Source organism: Fonsecaea multimorphosa (genome assembly GCF_000836435.1).
Source record: "Fonsecaea multimorphosa CBS 102226 unplaced genomic scaffold supercont1.41, whole genome shotgun sequence".
In the NCBI taxonomy this organism is placed as follows: Eukaryota; Fungi; Ascomycota; class Eurotiomycetes; order Chaetothyriales; family Herpotrichiellaceae; genus Fonsecaea; species Fonsecaea multimorphosa.
In genome coordinates, this window is record NW_015971675.1 from 175702 (window position 1) to 197898 (window position 22197).

Consider the following 22197-nt stretch of genomic DNA (forward strand, 5'->3'; position numbering starts at 1 on the left):
ACGTAAGGCAATATGCTCGTCCAACTCGGTCAGGCTCTTCGCTGGGACGCTCTGTCACCGCTGGAGATTGCTGCGCGCATTCTCTTGGTGCTGACGTCGGTATGCCTCGTTTATGTGTTTTACATGCTGAAGTGCTCTACACTTTCGCACATCAAGGGACCTTTCCCAGCTTCTATCAGTAGACTATGGCTCGTCTATCATGCCCTACGGGCCGACATGCACACCTACCAGCCCTTCTTACATCGGAAATATGGTGAGAAGGCAGTTGATCTCTACACACTTTGCGCAATGCTTACGTATATTAGGCAAATTCGTCAGGATTGCTCCCGACGAAGTCTCGATCTCCGATCCGCAAGCCATCAAAGAGATCTATGGTGTTAATTCAGGATTCACGAAGGTGCGTGCTGGAAGATCTATCTTCGACATGCTGTCATTATATACTAATGCAGTGAGGTAGACCGAGTTCTACGATCCGTTTGGCCCACGAGTAGAGAGTGAGTTTATATTCCTGCCAGCCGACTGAGCTCATCCACTTACCACTACGGAAAGCACCGATGGGAGAGTTGTTCTCGCTCAAGGATGAAAAGCGACATGCTCTCCGGCGCAGACTTGTCAGCCACATCTACTCTATGACAAACATCGTCAAGTCCGAGGGCTACATGAACCTATGCGTCGAAGAATTCATGAAAGCTTTGAATGATAGCGCCCAGGAACAGTCTGTCATTGACTTTGGCGAGTGTTTGCAAAGATTCGCCTTTGACGTTATAGGTGAGCTGTTCTACGGGTCAATGTTTGGCTTCTTAAAAGAAAGGCGTGACGTTGGAGGCTACATGGCAACCCTGGATGGTCTCATCCCATTTTTCACAGTGGTATGTCTCGGTCGTAATGACTTCCCCTGCCGGAAGAATCGGGGGTAGGCTGACGGTCTTTTGATCGTAGCTTGGGGTTATGCCTATACTACAGAAGGTCCAGCCGCTGATGGTTTGGCTCTGGCCGGGTTACCGTGCCCATTCCAAAAAGATGGTCACGTTCAACGAAATGGCAGCCAAGTGTGTTCACGATCGTCAACAGAATCCGTCAGGCCGAGATGACATCCTGAACCATCTCTTTGCACTAAACGCCGAAAGACCTGACTTCACCATCGAAGAAATATTTAATGATTCTTTTGATGCCTTGTGGGTAAAATATCCATTTCAACAACCTAACCGAGCTAGAGGTCTAACAATTGTAATAGGGGTGCTGGAAGTGACACTACTGCCGTCGCAATGCGCTCAGCTTTCTACCACGTCATGAAAGATGAAGCTATCTATGCCCGATTACAAGCAGAGATAGATGAAGCTGATAAACAAGGTCGCCTGTCAAACCCAGTTACCTTCAACGAAGCCATGCAAATGCCATACCTTGTTGCGGTATGCAAGGAGGCAATGCGAGTCTTTCCCAGTGTGGGCATGACTCTCCCAAGACATGTCCCGGCCAGTGGACGTCTCATTTGTGGTCAATTCTTCCCCGAGGGTGTAAGTTTGGCCTGCGCACTTTTCCATGGGTTATTAGTTGGCTGAAATTCCATAGGTCAAAGTTGGCGTCAATGCATTTGTGGTCCACAGAGACCAAGGCGTCTTCGGATATGATGCAGAAAGTTTTAACCCAGACCGTTGGTTCAGACCAGAGGCAAAGGACATGGACCGCTACATGTTTCAGGCAAGTTGAATACATAACGATTGTCGCTCTGATTCTGACGACATCCTTCCAGTTCGGCTCTGGATCGAGAACTTGCATCGGCAAGAACGTAAGTCACCCCAGCCTAACTATCAGTATCTTTATGCTTCGCCGACTGACTGCGCCATACGCAACAGATTTCTCTCTGCGAGATACATAAAATCATTCCGCAGATCTTGAGGACCTTCCGACTGCGGTTGTCCAAACCTGACGAGCCGTGGGTTGAGCATGGTACTTGGTTCACCAAGCAGACAGGAATAAATGTGATTGTAGAGAAGCGGGAGAAAATGCAATAGAGGTTAAGGATTGTTGTTACAAAGATACAGGTTAACCCTTACTTTTATCTTGTATCCTAAACGATCAATGTGATGGTAGGTAGACTATCCGGAAAAGACTTGTTGATACTGTCTTGACTCGGCGCACTGCTAGCTAAAGATATAGTGGCAGGTTTCTCGTTCACCAAGGACACAGTTGATGGTCGGGAAAGTCAATTTGATTGATGGGCACAAATGCTTTGTAGCTATTCCAGCAACGTCTTTTGTCCAGCATAACATCATAATCCAGATTCAAGTCATCAAGTCAACTATAAATATTGAAGATCATTGCGCCTTTACTACAACCTTTGCGTGCTTGAGGACATCCCATTCTTCGGCACTCCTCAGGACAAGTTCGGCATGCTTCTGACTTCTAATAGATGGGCGTACAGGAAACGGTTCTGTTTGCAGATGGTGGTTGAGCTCGTACGAATCAATGCGTCCAGCCTGCACACAATGTGGATCAGCAAAAATTAACGGATAACCCTTTGACCAAGACTTACAGCTTCAAAGTCATAACAGTACAACAGTCGAGACATATTGATGAACAATGACTTCTGTGCCAGACGGTATCCGACGCACACCCGTCTTCCGCCACCAAATGCCCAAAGTCCATGCAAGACGTCTGTTTCGTGGCCATCGAGCCATCGCTCTGGCTTAAACTGCTCTGGTTCGGGGTATTCGCTTGAGTTCAGACAGAGTGCGTGGTGATTGATGACAAAATTGGTGCCCTTGGGGAACAGGTACCCTTCGAATTCAAGGTCCACTGAACACTCATGCTCGGGCGTCCAGTCAAAAATTGGTCGCCATCGCATCAGTTCTTTAACCATGGCAGAGACGTAAGGCATGCGTTGCTCATCGGCAAACGTCGGTAGACGCTCAGCATTCGCTCCGCAAATCTGATCGATCTCCTGTCTGGCCTTCTTCACAACCTCGGGATGGCAGATCATCGCCATGATGAAAGTGTTGAGCGACAATCTAGTGGTATCACTTCCAGCTTCAATCAGTTGAATGGCGAGATACATGGCGTCTTCATCGCTCCCGCTGTACTTGGCCTCCTTTCCGGTAAGCACATCCCGAGCGAAAGAGGGAGCGCCATGCCCGGCCTCGATCTTTTGTCTGAATGGCTTCCAGTAGGCGCTGTAGACTTCAAAGGTCTCCTTACCAATGACCTCAAATGGCTTGCGCCACCATTGGAACACTTTCGGTAACTTTGCCAGCGCCGGGAAATTGTCCCATATATTCCATGGAGGCAGATTTACGATGAAGGCCTTCTGAACCCGGAGGAGATCAAGCATCTTTTGTTCCATGGTGTGGACCGGATCGCCCAAAGTGATTCGATGAATGACGGAATTGGAGTAGCGAGCGTGATGACTGTACCACTTGTGTGGGTTGTAATAGTATTCTGCCAGGAGCTGGGAGCTCTCTTGCTCCTGATATTCACCGTATTTTGTCATGGCTGTGCCAGAGAGCACTTGGTGCATAACTCGTCGCCGTTCAGTCCATTCCGCAATTGGCAAGAGTACTGATCGATTGTCGCGACTAATCAAGCCACCCACCATAGGCAGGTCTGGGCGCTCGTTTGTAACAGCACTGCGGCGGTTGTAGATCTCCTTCACCACACGACCGGTGTTCAGTGTCACCCACAGCCTAGACCCTAGGCGAACTGTTGTCATCTCCCCATAATCGGCGAGCTTCAAGCACTATAAAGAGTCAGTCAAGTTTCCCGATAACAAGCAGGCTCTGTCCAATGCCTTACACTCTGTCGACCTCCTTGGACCTCTTTGAGATTTCCAAATAGTAGGCGCCCGGGAGGACCAGGTGGAAGCTTCCATTCCTTCCCTGGCGGTGGCCGCCGGCTATCAATGGGACTAACTACCTGCCAGACAACATATCCCACGATTGCGCACCAAATGCCAAACAGGATAAGAAGCTGCGTGAGTGGGGATACATTCAAAACACTCAAGACCGCCATATTGGCGTGTTCTCACGAAGATTACAAGGAGAAAAATTGGTCGAGAATATGGCAGGCGACGGGGCGTGCACGATCCCGGGCAAATGTATTTTATGTCTAGCCCGTAAATCAACCGCTCGAATTGCGCGACTGCAAGTCTACAATGATGACTACTGAGCTCTAGGTCTCGTCACAACTGGCGATTCGGACTGGACCAGACTGCCGCGGTACCACTGGGATCCTTAGCACTTGTTCGTTGCATTACTCCGTGCCATCCTCGATATTACATTTCGCGTTAGCACGGTTGCGGGCGAAGTGTCCGCAGCCTAGCGGAGGTGCGCCGCCGCTCGATGTGGCTCCTGCCTTCCGAATGAGGAAGCGACTGGATCGGGAACCCGGCCCAACAGGGCTGTGGTGATCACGCGTGTTTGCGTGAGTTCGTGCGGCACTACGTTACTGGGAATACATTGAAGCATTCCGAGATGCATATTTCGGGTTGTGCTACATAGTTGAGCATTTGCGAGATCTTTGCCTTCACGATCACTATCACGGCCAAAATGTCTGCCATTACCAACGGAATCCACGCCAATGTCATCTCAGAGCGGTCAATTGACGAGCCAAGAAAGATCAAAGTCATCATAATCGGCGCTGGTGTCTCTGGCATACTTTGCGCGCTCGAGCTGAAGAAGCGAGTCGAGGACCTGGACCTTGTCATCTACGATAAGAATGAGCAACTGGGTGGCACATGGTTCGAGAACCGATACCCCGGTTGCGCATGCGACATCCCAGCACACTGCTACCAGCTCTCCTTTGAGTCAAATCCGGCATGGAGCCAGTTCTATGCTACGGCGCCAGAAATCCTAAAGTATTGGGAGAAGGTGGCCGCCAAGCACGATGTCACAAAATATATGAAATTTCGAAGCAAATTGGTCGAAGCTCAATGGAACGACGAGTCATCCAAATGGAAGGTGAAGATTCAACGTTCCGGCGAAGGCGAGAGCGAATTTACTGATGAGTCGGATGTGCTCATCTCGGCCGTTGGGTTGCTCAATGAATGGAGATGGCCACAAATTGAGGGTTTGCACGACTTCAAAGGCGAGCTACTTCACAGTGCGGCCTGGAGACCTGAATTTGACCACAAGGTGTGTAACGCTGCAGATGAACAGCTCTGCATGTTGCTAATCAGCTATTAGGACAAGAAGGTTGCGGTGATCGGAGCCGGCTCCAGCGGCATCCAAATTGTGCCTTCCATTCAACCAGCAGTGAAAAAGTTGGATCATTACGTTAGAGGCAAGACCTGGATCGCCACACCAATGGCTGCCAAAGAAGTCGAGAAGCGTACTGCTGGCACTGGCAGCAACTTCAAATTTTCGACGGAAGAAATTAACGCCTGGCGAGCAGACCCAGCACTGTACCTCCAATATCGGAGGACTCTTGAGACCGAGCTTCAGTCTGGTCACAGCATCACCATGCGCGGGAGCGCCTTGCAGCGTGAAGTCAAAGAAGAGTTCACAACGCTCATGAAAAGCCGTCTTGCGCTCAAACCTGATATTGCTCAGCACCTCCTACCAGGATTCTCCCCCTTGTGTAAACGACTGACTCCCGGTCCTGGCTATTTGGAGGCGCTGACCCAGCCCAATGTCGAAGTTATTGCAACACCGATTGGCAAAGTCACCGAAACCGGGATTATCACCGAGGATGGTGAGCTGAGAGAAGTTGATGCCATTGTATGTGCCACCGGCTTCGACACCTCTTTCAGAGGCAGATCTCCAGTAATCGGCCAAAACGGTGTTGTTCTGAACGAGAAATGGGCTGATAGACCAGACACCTACCTCTCTCTTTCCACCAGCCAGTTTCCCAACTTTTTCATGTCGCTGGGCCCGAACTCTGCTCTCGGTGCCGGGAGCCTTTTGATCATTTTGGAGTATTTCGCCTCATATATCGCGCAATGCGTCGAGAAGATACAGCGATCAAACATTCGAACTATACAGCCTTCGAAGGCATCTGTCGCCGGCTTTACCGACTTCTGCGAGCAATACTTCCAGCGCACGGTCTACAGCGAAGAGTGTTCTTCCTGGTACAAGACTGGTGGGCGCAGTGGCAAAGTGACAGGTCTTTGGCCTGGTTCCAGTTTACATGCGATCCGGGCACTGGCAGCTCCGCGTTGGGAAGATTTCGAATATACGTACAATGATGGAAATTCGTTTGGATGGTTTGGAAACGGCTGCAGTGAGCGCGATGTCAAAGAAATGGACCGTGCATATTATCTGAAGGACATCATGTTGGAGGATCCTCTCGAGAAGACCGACATGAGTGGGATTGTCGGTTAGTGTTAAAATTTTGGTTTGATGCCTCCCTCAGAATACAATGCAAATGCTTCAACTTTGTGATATTTGTGCAAAACCCTTCTCCACAGCTAAGGCCCTGTGGAGGGACCATTGGGGCGCCCCGGGGCTGGTCGTTAGGGTCTGAAAATGAGCTAAAACTGGCACTAATTACCGTGCCGCCCATGCTTAGAAAGTAGAGTTGGCCACGGCCTGTAGCATAACTCAGTGTGGTCCGCAGCCACAATAGTCACTTAACCAGCGGCGACCATTGCCGCAGAGCAGACCGGTCTACAGTATGACTTCTAAATCGCTGTGTTCATCCTGCTCGCCTATAAACTTGTTGATCCTGCTACAAGCACTCTCAGATTTCAATGAATTATTCAGACATGACGACCCTCGGAGAGAACGAGCTCGACGGTACTCAGGAAATTACTGAAGATTACGATGATCCACTGCAAGAAGGACCAAGTCAAAGTGCTGAGAGATCTATTAAGCCTATCAAACCACCTCGAAAGAAGACGCCGAGCGCTTGCGAACGATGTCGAGAAAAAAGAGTCAAAGTATGAAGCCTACAAGCTCAGAATTTGTTCCAAGAGACCACAACCGCTGACCGGTATCGTTTACAGTGCGATGGACTCCAACCATGCGATCAGTGCTCGAGAAAGTCACAGTCGTGCACGTTCACAGTGGCTCCCTCGTCGACCAGCAACTCATTGTCGCAGTATGTTTTTGCCTCTGCATCGATACCAACTGGCTAATTGTCATCCGAAGAAAGCTCGATCTAGTCTTGACACGTATGGACCGATTAGAGCAAACTGTCAAGAATCGAAGCAGACCAGAGACCGTCGAAAATCTAAACGAGTGTAAGTTAAACACCAAGCATCATTAAAAAAAAAGCTGGAGTTGCTGACTATCCAAACCAGCGCAAGAAGGCATCACCTCAGTCCACGAAACTCAAAAATGGCTGGCACAATTGAACAAGCAAACTGGCTGCTTTGAGTACTACGGTGAGTATATGGAAAGCCGCTTATCTACCCAATTCTCACAAATCCTAAGGCCGAACGTCGACATTCGTGGTCGCTTTAGCCCTCCAGAAGAGGATCAAGCAGCTCGAAGGCGGCACAGACTCTCCACCACCAGGAAAACGACTCTGCATAGGTCCCCGAGCTCCTCCAGTGATCGATCATGTTCAAGATGCATCAGGGTTAGGATTGAACGACCTGACCGGCTTTTCCGACTATGTCATTCCCTCCAACACGACCGTGCGTCAACAATATCGCCTGCGAAGTCAAATCACAGACCAACACGTCGAAAGCTTTTTCCGCACCATCCACAATTTCCTTCCGGTCCTCGACGTGAGCAGGTTCCGTGCGAAGTACGGAGAGCTCAGACGCCTCTTCGACGGCACTCAGGCGTTCACGCTGGGTCGTGGAGATCAGGACGGAAACCAGTTCTTGTGCCTGCTCTACGCGGTATTGGCGCTCGGCGCTCAGTATGAAGACGACAAAGAAGATAGCCCGTTGTGGGGTTCATGGTACTTTGCAGAAGCTCAAAAACTGCTGGGCCGTCTTCTAGATGCTGTCACTCTAGAGCTCGTCCAGGCGGCAATGTTTATGGCTTGTATTCCCATCCTACTAGCAGGAGCCCGAATACTGACAGAACCGAAGGGGGCCTATGCGCAGCACGCCATTAAACCCAACTGTAAGTTACCCACCTTCTAGGGTGACTTGATTCGACTGACGAAACCATTCAGTGGCATACAACCTCACAGGCATCGCAACCCGGCTGGCATTTTCAATCGGGTTGAGCATCGAGTCGAACTATCGCTCGCCAGCCTTCGACGCCGAAGAGGCCCGAAGGACATGGTGGATAATCTACATCCAGGAGGTCGAGTTGAGCTTGGACTCGGGCAGACCGATGTCAATCCATGCTTCAGAATCAGTGGCAGATTTCTCCAGCGACTCTGTATGTTTCCCCTTCTGACAGTCTAAGTCTGAGAAAGTTTCCGAAAAGTAACATCAATCACCAGCGAGAGCACGACGGCGTGGCCAAATTGCAAGTTTTCCCCACGGATTTCATCCAGCCTCTGGCGGAAATCGCAAAGATCATCCACCGGATCTTGAACTTTGTATGTATTCTGGCCCAAAGCGCGTCTTTTGGTCTTGGTTCGGAATTATACTAATCCATGGCCACTGGCAGTTGAATCTGATGGGAACACCCTCTGTGGCTCCGTTGTTCCCTGAGACGGTTGAAACACTGAGGCACGACCTTCGAACATGGCACGCGTCGCTGCCGGTGCATCTGCGGTTCTACGACAAGCGCTACGAGTCAGGCTCGATATCCAAGGAGGCACTCTTGACCTGGAAAGCACGGCAGCGCAGTAGCCTGCGAATCCGTAAGTTGAGCCCCAACCGTGGAAAAATGGCGTCGTCCACTACTTCATCAGCTGATGGGCTGCGTTTTCAATCCTTGCAGACTACAATCTCGCCACAATCATTCTGCTTCGAAACTCGCTCAACCCGCAAACCGCAGACGAGACGCGCTCCGACGCGGAAACCGGGGACCATCTCGAGCTATTGTACCAGATCTCATGCGTCGACGCGGCGCGTGACATGATCCTGCACATTCACCAGATCTTCTGCATTGCACCGAGTCTGAGCCGATGGATTTACTATTGCTTCTACTGTCTACAGGCTGTGCTGGTGCTGATGATGAAGATGGTCGACGACAACAGCCATGCTCGCAAACGGCGAGGTTCGACCCTCTCGTGGATGCACGGCAACGAGACGGAAGACAGTTCGAATGTTCAACGGGATTTGCGGTGTTACTGTGAGATGAGCATCGACATATTCGAGAAACTCAAGTTGAAGGCCGCGGAGCGATGTGCACAAGTGGTGCGCAGCTTTCTCGGCAGATGGGAGAGCAGCAGGGCGAGATCGAAACATCACCGACCGTTACATCTGCCCGACCAGTCGAACAGAACAGGTCCGCAGCAGCGACCGGAAGATCTATTGCAGCAACTGGGAAACCCTCCGTCGATGGCCGTGTCTGAAATCCACATGCCCTCGACGCGTGCAGCGACATTATACAACCAGCCTCGGTTTCCTACGCCTCCGTCCTGGTCATCTCGTAACCAGGGGGCGACAGTGAGCAGCCAACAGCAGGAGCGCCGAGAAGTTTCCGACCGGGCAGCTAGCGAAGGTCGAGCAATGTTGGTCGTTGCCAACGAAAGAGACTTTTGCACCGATAGCACCCCTTCGACAAACTCGTTGGCCGACCTGTACGCCGAGCTCGCGTCATTCAGCGCCCTCCATGGTAGCCGTGTCGGCGATTTCAACGAGATGGATTTTGCCTCGGATGGCCCAGCGTCGTGGTCTGCATTGGGCTTGAACATGCCTGTCGAATATGTACTCAAGTCAGGATTTGGGAACGAGGAGGAGAATCCCTTCTTTGACTGAGGACATGCATATCGAGAATGAAAGTATACCATGTGACCAAGAGCCTTACTGCCAACTTTTTTCTTAGCTGCATTTGTTCAACGTCCTCCCCAATCTTTGAGTGGCTCGAGTCGTAAGCCGCAGTGTCTGGAGCTGTAGAGTTTTGCGGAGTCCACTCCGCGAACTCTACCGCAACTCAATCCCGCAGTTTCCGCCCTGGCCAGAACCGTGTTCTGGGGTTGAGGAACAAGGATGACCAGTCGACGTCACGGTACTTCGACATATAATTGTAAGGAGTCGGCAGTGGTAGCGTTCCCTTCAGCTACGTGTCGCACGAGATTCATTCAGCTGGATGAAATGGATCCGAAGAGAACTCTGATCAAGAACGTGCGTGTCTTCGACGGCACGCGCGTTCTGCCCCACTCCGCCGACGTTTTGATACAGGACGAGCTTATCGCGGAAGTCTCGCATACAGGAGAGAAGCTCTCCGACCGGTGGGATGTCGAAGTCGTCGATGGAAGCGGCAAGACGCTTCTCCCTGGACTGCTGGACGCCCATACACACACGCGAAGTCCCTGGGGCGAGCAGGCACTCATCTGGGGCGTGACCACGGAAATGGATTTGATGTCCTTTCCGGAGGATATGCTGCCGCTTCGAGCCGAGGCTGCGACTCGCATGGACATATCAGACATCAAGTCGTCTTCAATCAGCATGACTGTTCCAGGAGGCTGGCCCTCTCCACTGATCAAAGAAGGCGTGATCCGCGATTTTCCTCAGATGGCGTCGATGGACCAGGTTCAGCCCTTCATTCGAGAGCGCGTGCAGGACGAGAAAGCGGACATTATCAAATTGGTCGTCGACACGCGGAAGTGGCACGAGGAGATCCCTACGATGAGTATGGATATGGTGGAGAAGATTGTGCAAGTGGCGCATTCTCACAATCGACTTGCCATTTGCCATATCCACGAACACCAGGCGGCGATCAACGTCGTCAAAGCCGGCGTCGATGGCCTGGCCCATCTTTTCCTCGACGAGCCACCGTCGGAGGAGTTCGTTCAGCTCTGCGTGGAGAAAGGGATCTTTGTGGTCACGACATTCGGCATCCTGGCGGGGCTCAGCAACCACTGTTACGCAACTGAGTTTGCCAAACTTCCTCAGGTGCAGACATACACATGCGACCTGGGTGTTCACACCCTCGGTCGAGATGCGAGCAATTGGGGCTATGTCAAGAACGCTTCGAAGAATCCCCAGTGGGCGCTCGACGCGGCTCGGGCGCTGCACAAGGCAGGAGTCCCTGTCCTCATTGGGACAGACAGTCTTCGAGACATGAGCCCCTGTGTCTGCCAGGGCGTGTCGGTCCACCACGAGATGTGGCTACTTGTGGACGAGTGCGGGTTCTCGCCGGTCGAGGCGTTGCGTGCCGCTACGGGGAGAACAGCCGAAGCTTATGGCTGGAAGGACCGCGGTGTGGTCGGGGCTGGGAAATTGGCAGACTTGGTCTTGGTCGATGGGGATCCGACCGAGGACATCAAGAAGACATTGGACATCTCTGCAGTCTGGAGACGCGGCCACAAGCTGGATCGGGAGGCGGCCAGGGAACGAGTCAAGCAGCCCGGCTGGGGAACTGGAACGCCATCCAGTGATGATCACTTGAAATGCTGCCAATGAAGTAGCTTCTGAAGAAATAGGAAATGAAATGTGATGCAACGTACGTGTACAAACGAAGGCTCATGTTGAAAGGCGCTTGGGACAACCAGGCAAAGGATACCGAGTACCCAGCGACACTTCCCCATCCTAGACTCGAACTGCGAGAAGTCAACGCCGCTTTTGGACAGGCTGGCCTGAACCAGGGGTGAGCACAGGGCGGCATCACCCCTCGTCCCGATCGAGGGTGCGCCCGACATGATTTCAGTGATTTTACCTCGCACTGGCATCTATCTATATGGTTGTTTTTACATTCGGTATCCTTTCGCTGCATTCTGACATCATCCATTTCATGTCGAGAGGCTCATTCTCTCTGCCAACAGCGAGACTACTTGAACATCGGGAATGATGCCGCATCCGTGTCACTGATGAAGAGTCTAGACATGCGTTCAAGAGCACACAAGCTCAAAGGTGACTCGCACTGAGATGGAATGGTCGACTAGTTTGCTTCTCTTTCAGCTTACAAGCCGCTATATCCACGGGTGATGGCTTTCGAACCGCTGCAATGGCTTCGGTCACTGCACGAGGCCATGTCAGATCCGGACCCTCGACCTGGTCTTCATCCAATTCCCGGCACCAAGCCACTCACCTTCACCAGTGCCATCCTCCCGCCTCTGATCTACTACCTGGCTCTTCTCCTCCTCGCTCCACCTCCGCCGCCAGCAATCGATACCTTTGCGGTGAAGAGCATCCGCAACTGTCTCGCCCTGGTCGCCGGAGTATTGTTCTTTCGCCTCCCTCTTGCATACCATGTCTCACAGAGCATTGGCCTGACCTACCAGCTGGGCCTCGTCGGTCTGTACGGTGGATGCAGGGTCTTTGACGCCTTCTTCATAAGTCCCTACTTGTTTGGACACATTCCGCGAAGGGTCAAATATCATCACAATCGTCGGGTGGACTCCCATGGACCAGTGTCCGAAGTCGAAGTCGAAGACAAGGAATGGACAAATGGCGGAGTCATTGATCCTTTTCACCATAGCGCTGACTCACAGGAAGATGTCTCTAAAGGTGTTGCTGGCCATCGTCACGCTACCTCAGCATCCCAAAGGCAAGACCTACCGAATCCTCCTTGCTCTGCCATTCGATCGGCCTTCCGCAAATCTATATCAGGTCCGGACCCGGTCCCAGTCTGGGAGACAGCGACCACGGAAATTGGCTGGCCAACGACTCTGCTGGACCGAGCGGCGTGGGCTCTCGAGCTTGAACTTTCCATGCGCGGCACTGGCTTCACCTGGACAACTGCAGATGTGCGGCATACTCGCAAAACCTGGCTCCCCACCGTCCGCAACCGCGTCCACAGTATAGTTGTTCACGTCATGCCAGTTCTCCTTGTGAGCTGGGGCGTTATTAGGACAGTTTACGTGCGCTACCTGATGCCAACGCAAGATGCGCCCTGGGATGTGTACTCTGCGTATGACCTGTTCGACCATCGTATACCTATGGTGTTCCAACTGCTCTTGACGGTTGCACTAGGAGCATTCCTAATGGCAGCCTTCTCCTTTGGACATTCCCTCTTCGCAATCCTGCTCAATCCGCTTGCACCAAATCCGCTCGCCTTCTTCCCTCCGCTGTACACATCTAGGCCATGGCAAGTAACGAGTGTACGCAGATTCTGGAGTTTCGGTTGGCACAGACTGTTTGCGAGGCTGTTCCTAGTCTACGGAATATGGCCGGGGGAGTGGCTGGAGCGAAAACTCTTGGGGAAAGGCCCCGATCAACCAGCCGACGTGGGCAAGGTGATCGGTGCTTTCTTGAGTTCTGCGTTTGTCCACAGCTTCTCTGTCCGCAGCGTCCTGGCCGGTGACTGGAGCATGGCAACGGGAGAAGCCAAGTTCTTCGCCTTGAACGGTGTGGCAGTCGTGCTGGAGGGCGTAGTCATTAGGGTTGTGCGTAGAGCTAGGAAGAGGAATGGTTGGCCTGTTCAGGTGTGGTACGACCCCATCGTGGGAAGGATCTGGTGGATCACCGTGGTGTTGTGGACAGGGAGGAATTTCGCCAGGGGTTGGGTCAAGTCAGGTCTTGTACGCGAGATGGCTTTCCTGTGAGAGTCGCCACCGTGTATATGGGCACCAGGGGGGTTAATTTGTAGTGTCCCTGGCTGAAGAAAGCACAATACTTGAATCAGGAGGATCCACGGCGGGCTCGATGGATCATCGAAAGATGGGCCCCAAGAAGGCTGTCAACTTTGAAGACTAGATACGAGTTTTCTCAAAATGTGAAAGCAAAATACAGTCACAGCGCTGGTCTTCACCGAGCTCACACCAGAGATCTCGTATCGTATCCCAATGACAGTGGGATGACAGTCCGCTCAACCTCGATCTTCGTCCCCCTCTCCAAACCAAAACACATGATGGTGGCACATTTTAAATATGTATATAATACACAATTGAAGAGTATTCCCTCGCAATCGACCACAGGATCAGGAGAACAGGGCTTCCCGTTTGCTCAGCCGTACTTAAGCCTGATGCCGGTTAGTCAGTACCACCGTGGGTGACCAGGTGGGAATCCTAGCTGTTGATTGTTTTTGTTTTTACATTCTTTTTGGGCTGAGAAGTAATGGATTATAAGAGAGATTTTTTTGGGGTTTTTTTGGATAGATGGTGGGGTTCGATCGATATTGATAGAGCCTCCAGAGAGACGAGGCTTGGGGGAAGAAAGGGAATTGGGGAAATGGCGAGGGGAGACGCGACCCCGTCCCGCCGTGATACGTGCCCGCACCTTAGTGGGGTCCCCATAACCCCTTTGTACGCATAATATCAGTCCTCCACCCCAGTCACCCACAGTCAATATGTACCTAGGCGGTTCGGTAGTTAGATATGGAGGTAGCTGACTCGGAAACCGTGACACCCAGCGCGCAGGATGGCCTGGTGGCCCCGTGCAATGGCCCGTCCTCATTCTCTTTGTCCAAGGCGAGTACGAGGTAAAGAGTCCACTGTGCTTTTGTAGCAGCTTGCGTTGAGGTGAGTCCGACCGCGCCCAAGACCCAAGTATCGTTCACTCCTCTTCAGGTTGCTAAGGTGGCAGGTGGAATCAGCAGGTTTTGTCCCACGGAATCTCTTCGAAACCGGTACTGGCAGAAACCCAGCATCGAGCCGCCATTGCTTTGGGAGTCTTCACCTGACTACCGGCGTGGGAGACTTGGACGCTTTCTGTAGATCAACCCCCAGGAGCAATCATGGCCTTTGAGTTTCCGGACCACTATGGGCAGCGTTTCACTCCGACCCTCCACCACAAGGCCGAGGGCCCGACATTACCGGAAAACAATCGCTCTTCGCCGTTCGTGGTAGTTGTGACCGGCGCTGGCAAAGGTCTAGGTGTGTATGTAAGTTTTCCCCTGCCTCGAAATCTGTCCTGGCTAGACTGGACAGACGTCCGAGGCCTAGAGGTGTCTGACTTCCTTGGAAGATATCACTCGCGTACGCACGAGCAGGGGCAACGGGGATCTGCATCTCGAGTCGAACGCAGAGTGACCTCGACGAGCTGGAAAAGCGGCTAAAGGAGGTGAATCCAAAGGTGGAGATTCTTTCGGAGGTCTGTGACACGGCGAAACCCGAAGCCGTCAAGGCCCTCGCAGAAAAGGTCCGCGAGAAGTGGAACGGGAGATTGGACGTGGCCATTGCCAACGCCGGGGTCATTTCCAAGTACCTGTACGACACGGACCCGGCGACTGGGGAGAAGACGAACCGACGCCTGCCCAAGGGCATCGTCGAGGACGACGACTTCGCTCGCGTCATCGACATCAACCTGCTGGGCAGCTACTATGTCGCCAAGTACTTCACGCCGCTGCTCATCGCGCCCGAAAACCCGAGCACGGTGAGGAGTTACATCGTCCTGACGAGTCTCGCGTGCCAGTTGACCGAGAGCAGCTTCGTGCCCACGGCGTACAACATCGCGAAACTCGCCAACAACCGCATGATCGAGCACATGGCCACGGACCACAAGGACGACGGCCTGCTGGCCTTCGCGGTGCACCCGGGCGCGGTCCTGACGCCGCAGACGCAGAACCACTCGACCCAAAAGGGCGACGCCTGGGACACGCGCCTGACCGAGGACATTGGATTGTGCGGCGGCTGGCTGACCTGGTTGACCCGCGAAAGGAGGGAGTGGTTGAGCGGCCGCTACCTCGCTGTGACCTGGGACGTCGACGAACTGGAGGCCATGAAGGACGACATTGTGCGCGAGGATAAGTTGAAGTTCAGGATGGCTGTTTAAGCGGCGCCCCAGCCGAGGGGAGAGACTGCGGCAGATAGAGATGTTCCTGATAGATGAGTCGCTGTCAACTGGCTAGGTCGTTGAGGTGTCGCGGTAGAAGGGCTTGTCGAATTTCTCTTGCTCCTTTTCCATCCTGAACGTATGCGGACGACACATTCAACTAGGGCTAGAGGTTCTGACGAGCGAAAGTAGTGGGAAGGGGCAGTCGGGTGCACAGTAGCAGCATTTTTGTAGCCTGAACTAGAAATGGAGAGGCTGCACTGCGCTTGCCAATCACAAGAAGTGGCCTATCGATCGGACAAGCCTTAACTAATAGACTCAAGAGTCCAGGTGGGTTTTCCTAAGCCATGAATTGATCGACTCCAAGCTGTGGCTGTGCAATCCTGGGCGGCTTACCGAGTAGTGTGCACAGCCGTGAGCCTGCATACCTTAGGTACCGTAGGCTGCTCGGTTGGTGGGCACCCCTTACTGGGGACCTGGGCCCAACTTTTTGGTTGTTTCACATGAATGATTAAACTCACAACGCAACTTCATCGTCAAACCCCTTGAGCAACCGCACTTATCATGGCCGAGTCGTGGAGGGCTCTGGAGACGGAAATTTTGACCCGCGAAGGAGCCTGCTGAGCGCCGGACTCAGCAACTTCGAACATAAGTAAAATTGACGACACTCGACCTGGGCTTCGATCACAGCCATTGAGCGGTTACCGGTCAATTGATGGAAACTGGATTTTTTCCGGGGTTGTTTCCAGCCGTGAAGACCTTCTGTGGATGCCTTCGCTTCGAGCAGCAACTGAACTCACTCGACGAACTGCACGGCACTGCGAGACTACTCGATTGGCACAAAAAGATCCAGTCAAGTTGGCCCCTGATTGCTGCGAATAAAGCCACGAGATGCACAGATAACAGTCCTCGGTGCTGCTAGCCACGCCACATCAGTCGATCAACAAGCAGCAATGATGAACGACCACTTCGTTAACACGAGGGCAGATCACTTCAGTGCAGGCATGTGGTGCCTCTACAATGAAATCAGCCTACAGTCAGCCTCATCGTACGTCACCTTAAGGGCGCTGTGCCCTACAGCATTTGTTACTGGCTCGCCTCTGAGCCGCGCAGGAGGAGAGGCAGCCACTATGCACTCTAATGTCCTGAAGAGACAGTGGCAAACGCAACCCTTGAACGAAAGCAGTTAATGCAATGCCATTTTGTGCAGAGACACAGAATGGCAGACACACCGAAGAGTTGTGTTTGGGCTTTTAAATCAAGTTTCGCCTCGATATCTGTTAGTGAGATGTCTCGTCTCTTTACCGCTCGGCGCGATACTTCTCAAGGCATATACCCTCATGTCGGCGCCGAATCCTGGGTTCAGGCGTAAGTTGCGTCTTCTTCACGAGCCCACAAATGGCTCGGCAACAGCTGTTGACATTGTTCTAATTGGTTGCTCTGATCCTACTGCCCGCGCAGTCAACCTCAGCCGCTCCGTTCCACCGACCCTCTTTCAGCACCTTCCAGCCCAAATACCACAGGCCAGATGTCTTGTCTACGAATGCGATCTGAACCCCGGAGACTTGGGAATCCCTACCATAAGAGGCGACGCCGAGAAACTCGTTGAAGCATTGGGAAATCTGAGAGAAGCCACATCAAGCGTACGTCATGCCTTGTTCTTGAAAAATAGAAAGGCACATCGGTCCATAACGACTGCCAACACTGGTTGCTGATACTCTATAGGCTGATCGTCCGCTACTCCTCATTGGTCACAGTCTGGGAGGGTTTTTGGTAAAGCATGCCCTTGTCAAAGCATGCAATACTACAAAAGCTCGTTCCGTGGCTCAATGCATCGCTGGCGTCATGTTTTTGGGGACCCCCCATCCGGAAAATGCCCGAACCGCAGAGGAGTTTCTCACCAAACTTTTCAATGTGTCGTTTGCCTATCGCCTCCACCCTCGAAACTCGGCCCTGAAGGCTCTCTCGCGTGAGCTCGAAAGACTAGAGACTGAATTTCGGGACACCCTCAAGCGATGTCTTCCTCGATTAGAACTTGTTTCTTTTTATGAGACAAAACCCATCAATGGCTTTCTGGTAAGCAGTATTATTCTGGGCCCCTCTCACGCCACTGACATCAGGGAGGTCGTGGGCCCTACGGAATGCATCTTGAAGCCTTTCATCCCTATTCCGCTGCACGTAGACCACGAAGTGAGTGTTCGTGCCTTTCACATCGGGTTCTCACTGACCATTCAAAGCACTTAGCTTCATTCGGGTCGTCAACGCAACCGGGTTACAACATCCTCGTCAGTCAGCTGAAGAGACTCATTGCAACCTATACGAAGCCCTGTCCCATCGACGAAAAGACTTGTCTTGAGTCTGAAGAACCCTGCGCTGCCAAATTCCACGGCGTGTGCTCCACTTGCGAATATGATGCGGGACCCGATAGCTGCTCGTGCTCCAAGATTATACCCCCCCATGCCGGCACAGTTTCCTGGCTTTGCCAGGATCCAAGACTCAAATCTTGGTTGAACGAAGGAGATTCAAACAAACTCTGGATACGTGGGGGCCCTGGATCTGGAAAGTCGACGTTGACAAAATCTCTTGTTCAGAATCTCGAGAAACTTTTTCTTGACGAGCATTCGACAATTATCATCCATTACTTCTTTGACGCATCACAACATCATCTGGATCATGCAACTACACGCTTGCTTGTCTCTCTACTTCAACAAGTTTCAGCCAAGCATGCCGATGCCTACGCCCCAAGCTTACTGCAGGAGACCTGTCTGCCCAAGCTGCATTGGCCAGACGGTTTCCGTACACGCAGAGAATTCCTTCGACAGCATTTGAGCCGCAAACTTCAGTGTCGGTCTCGGGTGTTTTTAGTCCTTGACGGGCTGGACGAGTGCAGTCACGATGAAGTCGCAGATGTTATCGATCTGTGTCAAAGCTTGGGCGAAGGTGGCCAATCTTCTTCTATGAAGTTGCTTTTCAGTTCTCGGCCGTGGTCTGTACCATTTGGTCAAGAACACGCAACGGTTGATCTGGACTTGGAGAACCGGAAAAGTGCTTCAACCTTTATCCAGCACGAACTCACAAACTTCGTGTCAATCAAAAGTCGCTGGCAAGAGATCGCTCTTCGACTTGACGACCTCAAAGCTAAGGCGGAGTACAACTTTCTTTGGCTGTCATTGATACTGTCACTACTCAACGTCACGTCTGCACGTGACCATAAGCCCTCAGACCAGCTCATCAGTCTTCCGCCAACGCTGGAAGAGACCGTCAATATCTTAGCCAAAGAACTCAGCGAAAGGTACGACGAGATGTTACGGTCTATTCCCGATGCGGCTCTGATGCTTTCGTGGCTCGCACTAGCCGTCCGCCCTTTATCCTTACTCGAGCTAGAGACAGCGCTCTCCTGGATACGATATATCACCTTCCAAGAGACAGTGGCTCAGTCTAGAGCAGTAACCAGTGCACTGGACATAGCAAAGCCGCTCGGCATTGCTGAACGTCTAAGTGAGTCGACTGGAGGCATGCTCAGAATTTTCCCTACCCGCCGTGGCCCGGTTGTTCGACTTTTGCATGAATCGGTCCGGGATTTCCTTCTACAGCGTAGAATGAAAGAGCTCCATGTGCCACTGGCTGACATTTCCAGAGGAAGGTGTATGGTCCACCTTGAGATGGCACGAACCTGCCTGAGCTATATGCGATCTAATGTGTCGAAAGTGCAGACGACAGAAGAATTCCCTTCGACAATATTGGCACAGTATCCGTTTCTCGAATATGCAGCAAGCAGCTGGGCAGCACATGCCAAAGCCGCCAATTCGGGCTCAATCAGCGACGAAGAGTTTCTCCGCTACTTTCCCTGGCCTACAGACCCAGAAATGCGTCTTGTTGGCCTTGCTTCTTCCATCGTACGCCTGAATTTTGGAGGAAGTGAAGAGGCACGCTTCACGTTTCTGCACTGTGCCGCGTACCACGGCCTCGACAAACCGCTTCGAGCATTTCTGAGACAGGGTCGGCGAGGGGAGGCGAAAGAGCCGGAAATCGACAAGCCAACCAGTATTGGCCGAACACCGCTGCATATTGCTGCTTCTATGGGTCACTGGTCGGTGGTCAACGTTCTTTTGGCCCGAGGTGCAAATGTCAAGGCCAAAGACGCCGTTTACGGTAACTCGGTCTTACATTGGATTGCACTGTCACCCACAAGTGAAGGCAAAGTGCGGTCGCTTGAATATCTTATCCAAGCCTACGTGGATATCAATGATAACTCCAATGGGATGGCTCCCCTGGCACTGGCGGCTGCCTGGGGGGATGCACAGGTGATCTCAGCTCTGCTCAAGGCTGGAGCTCACCCGAACGGCATGGATCATCATCGCGGACTGACAGCTCTGTCATTGGCGATCGTTTACAAACACGTCGCGGTTGTTTCTCAGCTTTTGGACGCAAACGCGCGCCTCGACTATGGCGATATTCGAACAGGCTTGACCCCTCTTGAAATGGCTATTGCGACAAGGCAGCATGAGGTTGTTTTCAGGCTCTTAGGAAAAGGCGCCAGAGTCTATTCCTCAACACTACAATTTGCGTCCCAGAGCCATGCAACGGATAATCAAGATGAAAGGATGTGGCTCGACCGAATGCTGTTGCTATTCAGGGACTTTGGAGGCTCCCGTTTCGTCGAATGTCCTTCAGAGTCTTGCAATTCTCAGAAAGCCTGTCCAAACCAATCGAGTGCAGAGACTCGGCGCTCTCCGTCCCATAACAGGCGTAAAAGGACAGCTCGTGATGACCCTGATCATCATGATGAAGATGAAAATAATGATGATCATTCAAAGCGTCGCAGGCACTCTGGGTATCCCCCAGATGACGAGTTGGAGGATGATGTCTTTTATTGCTGCCCGTACCATGTTCGCAATCCGCGGAAATTCCCAAAATGCAGCAGAAGGAGGTGGAAGCGGGGCACTCTTCATCATATATTGGAACATCTCAAGAAGCATCATTACATCTCCATGTGCCGGACATGCAAAGAGATATTCCCCAGCGATGAGCAACTGAAACGTCACCAGAAAGCCCAGTGTCCCTTCAAAGAAACTCGCAATTACGAGGATGGCTACGACCCGCAGCAATACAAGCAACTTCACGATCGGAACAGGGGCAGCGAGAAAACGCTAGGACCGCACGGCTTCTGGAGCCGTATCTGCCATATCCTTTTCGAGGATCAGCATGAAGCTGACGAGCTTCCAAACATGCCCAGAGCACTCGAAGCATATCGGCCGCATCAAGACTTCGAGAGCTTCGAAAACTTCATGCGCCGGGATATTCGAGACAGCTCCTGGCTGAGACGAACAATAAGGGAAACATTGAGCAGGACTGATGGAACATTGGACGGCAGGCTGGACAGAATCCTGAGCTCTGTCTCGGAAGTTCCCGGGTCATTCAGCGAAAGATGGCGGCAACAGCGAGAGGACCAGTCGTCGGAGTCGATAACTCCCTCGAGTGGTATGAATGTGCGACCTTCCAGAGAAATGGTGGAAACATCTGCTGAAACTGCAGCTCATATGGAACCTGCAAGTGAGCGCGAACGGAACCCAGACCCACTCGCCTCGCAGTCGAACTCAACCACACCAAGATACGACTTTCGGCAGATCCCTCTGGCCCCAATGACTACATCAAGTAATCATAGGCGGGATCCCTTGACAGATATTGGCCCTCCTCCACCGCCATCATCTCCCATCAGCTCAGTATATACTCATGTTGCTCAACCTCAGCAACCAACCCTGTGGTCTGGGCATTTCCAACCACCCCCGCCGCAGGCTGCGTATCCTATGCAGTGGTGGTACGCCCCACCGCCGTATAACCCTTTGCAACCATATCCTGGTCCCAACATGCCCTACTTAGGCCCTCCGACCGGCTACTATCCGATGACGAGCGGTTTCAGCCGTCAACCTCAACATCTCAATCCGCTCCCGAACCAAGTGTATGCACCGAACCCAGCAGCCGAGCAAAACTATTATGGCAACACGCGTGGTCAGTACGACATATGGAATACTATCAGAGATCAACAAGCCTCCACGCTGTCGAGTTATGCTCACTCAAACATGGCTTCCAATCTAGGAGGAGCTCACACCTCGGCCACGTCTCAGTCTCAACCGGAAGCCTTCGAGTCAGAGGATCCAGAGGGTCTTTTGGGGGATCTATTTCTTGACGGGTCCGCTGAGCTCGGCCAATTCCCCTCAACTGAGTACTCGGATCTGCTGTTTCCATGTGGTCATGGTGAAGATGGCGACCAAGAAGGGGAGGAAACAAATCCGCCAAAGCGTTGAAAAAGAAAAAAGCATGACCAAGCGTATTCACGCGGTCATCAGACTTGGACATTGCTGTTAACAACCGGACAAACGGGACACAACTGGAGATCCGTATGAATTTTCTACAACCATCATGCTGCCACACTGGGACTGCCTGACGCCTATCTGTGCCTGAACCTTCCTCAACCATAAACCCAACACCCAGCTCTGAAAACCCAACGGGGTATCTCGCGCGATTGCTAAACA

At 52.3% G+C, this 22197-nt stretch overlaps 9 protein-coding genes across 9 annotated transcripts; 8 read left to right on the forward strand and 1 right to left on the reverse strand.

Moving 5' to 3' along the window:
- Positions 1-12: 12 nt before the first annotated feature.
- Positions 13-1707, forward strand: Z520_11681 (uncharacterized protein; the record flags this gene model as incomplete). Its single annotated transcript, XM_016782169.1, has 7 exons — positions 13-253; positions 306-397; positions 458-487; positions 516-869; positions 940-1175; positions 1235-1514; positions 1570-1707. 7 exons carry the CDS (start codon positions 13-15, stop codon positions 1705-1707), a joined length of 1371 nt encoding a protein of 456 aa, XP_016626775.1.
- Positions 1708-2315: 608 nt separating this feature from the next.
- Positions 2316-4005, reverse strand: Z520_11682 (uncharacterized protein; the record flags this gene model as incomplete). Its single annotated transcript, XM_016782170.1, has 3 exons — positions 2316-2477; positions 2534-3724; positions 3790-4005. The coding sequence occupies 3 exons, from the start codon at positions 4003-4005 to the stop codon at positions 2316-2318; spliced, it is 1569 nt and encodes a 522-aa protein (XP_016626776.1).
- A 536-nt stretch (positions 4006-4541) lies between these two features.
- On the forward strand, positions 4542-6314 carry Z520_11683 (uncharacterized protein; the record flags this gene model as incomplete). The annotated part of the gene is made up of 2 exons (XM_016782171.1): positions 4542-5126; positions 5178-6314. The coding sequence occupies 2 exons, from the start codon at positions 4542-4544 to the stop codon at positions 6312-6314; spliced, it is 1722 nt and encodes a 573-aa protein (XP_016626777.1).
- Positions 6315-6697: 383 nt separating this feature from the next.
- Positions 6698-6877, forward strand: Z520_11684 (uncharacterized protein; the record flags this gene model as incomplete). Its single annotated transcript, XM_016782172.1, has 1 exon — positions 6698-6877. One exon carries the CDS (start codon positions 6698-6700, stop codon positions 6875-6877), a length of 180 nt encoding a protein of 59 aa, XP_016626778.1.
- A 77-nt stretch (positions 6878-6954) lies between these two features.
- Z520_11685 (uncharacterized protein) lies at positions 6955-9769 on the forward strand (the record flags this gene model as incomplete). Its single annotated transcript, XM_016782173.1, has 7 exons — positions 6955-7032; positions 7087-7174; positions 7256-7318; positions 7368-8012; positions 8065-8276; positions 8511-8706; positions 8787-9769. 7 exons carry the CDS (start codon positions 6955-6957, stop codon positions 9767-9769), a joined length of 2265 nt encoding a protein of 754 aa, XP_016626779.1.
- Positions 9770-10105: 336 nt separating this feature from the next.
- Positions 10106-11416, forward strand: Z520_11686 (uncharacterized protein; the record flags this gene model as incomplete). Its single annotated transcript, XM_016782174.1, has 1 exon — positions 10106-11416. The coding sequence occupies one exon, from the start codon at positions 10106-10108 to the stop codon at positions 11414-11416; it is 1311 nt and encodes a 436-aa protein (XP_016626780.1).
- Positions 11417-11937: 521 nt separating this feature from the next.
- Z520_11687 (uncharacterized protein) lies at positions 11938-13497 on the forward strand (the record flags this gene model as incomplete). Its single annotated transcript, XM_016782175.1, has 1 exon — positions 11938-13497. The coding sequence occupies one exon, from the start codon at positions 11938-11940 to the stop codon at positions 13495-13497; it is 1560 nt and encodes a 519-aa protein (XP_016626781.1).
- A 1130-nt stretch (positions 13498-14627) lies between these two features.
- Positions 14628-15664, forward strand: Z520_11688 (uncharacterized protein; the record flags this gene model as incomplete). The annotated part of the gene is made up of 2 exons (XM_016782176.1): positions 14628-14774; positions 14858-15664. 2 exons carry the CDS (start codon positions 14628-14630, stop codon positions 15662-15664), a joined length of 954 nt encoding a protein of 317 aa, XP_016626782.1.
- A 1340-nt stretch (positions 15665-17004) lies between these two features.
- On the forward strand, positions 17005-21969 carry Z520_11689 (uncharacterized protein; the record flags this gene model as incomplete). The annotated part of the gene is made up of 3 exons (XM_016782177.1): positions 17005-17307; positions 17390-17854; positions 17902-21969. The coding sequence occupies 3 exons, from the start codon at positions 17005-17007 to the stop codon at positions 21967-21969; spliced, it is 4836 nt and encodes a 1611-aa protein (XP_016626783.1).
- Between the last annotated feature and the right edge of the window lie 228 nt (positions 21970-22197).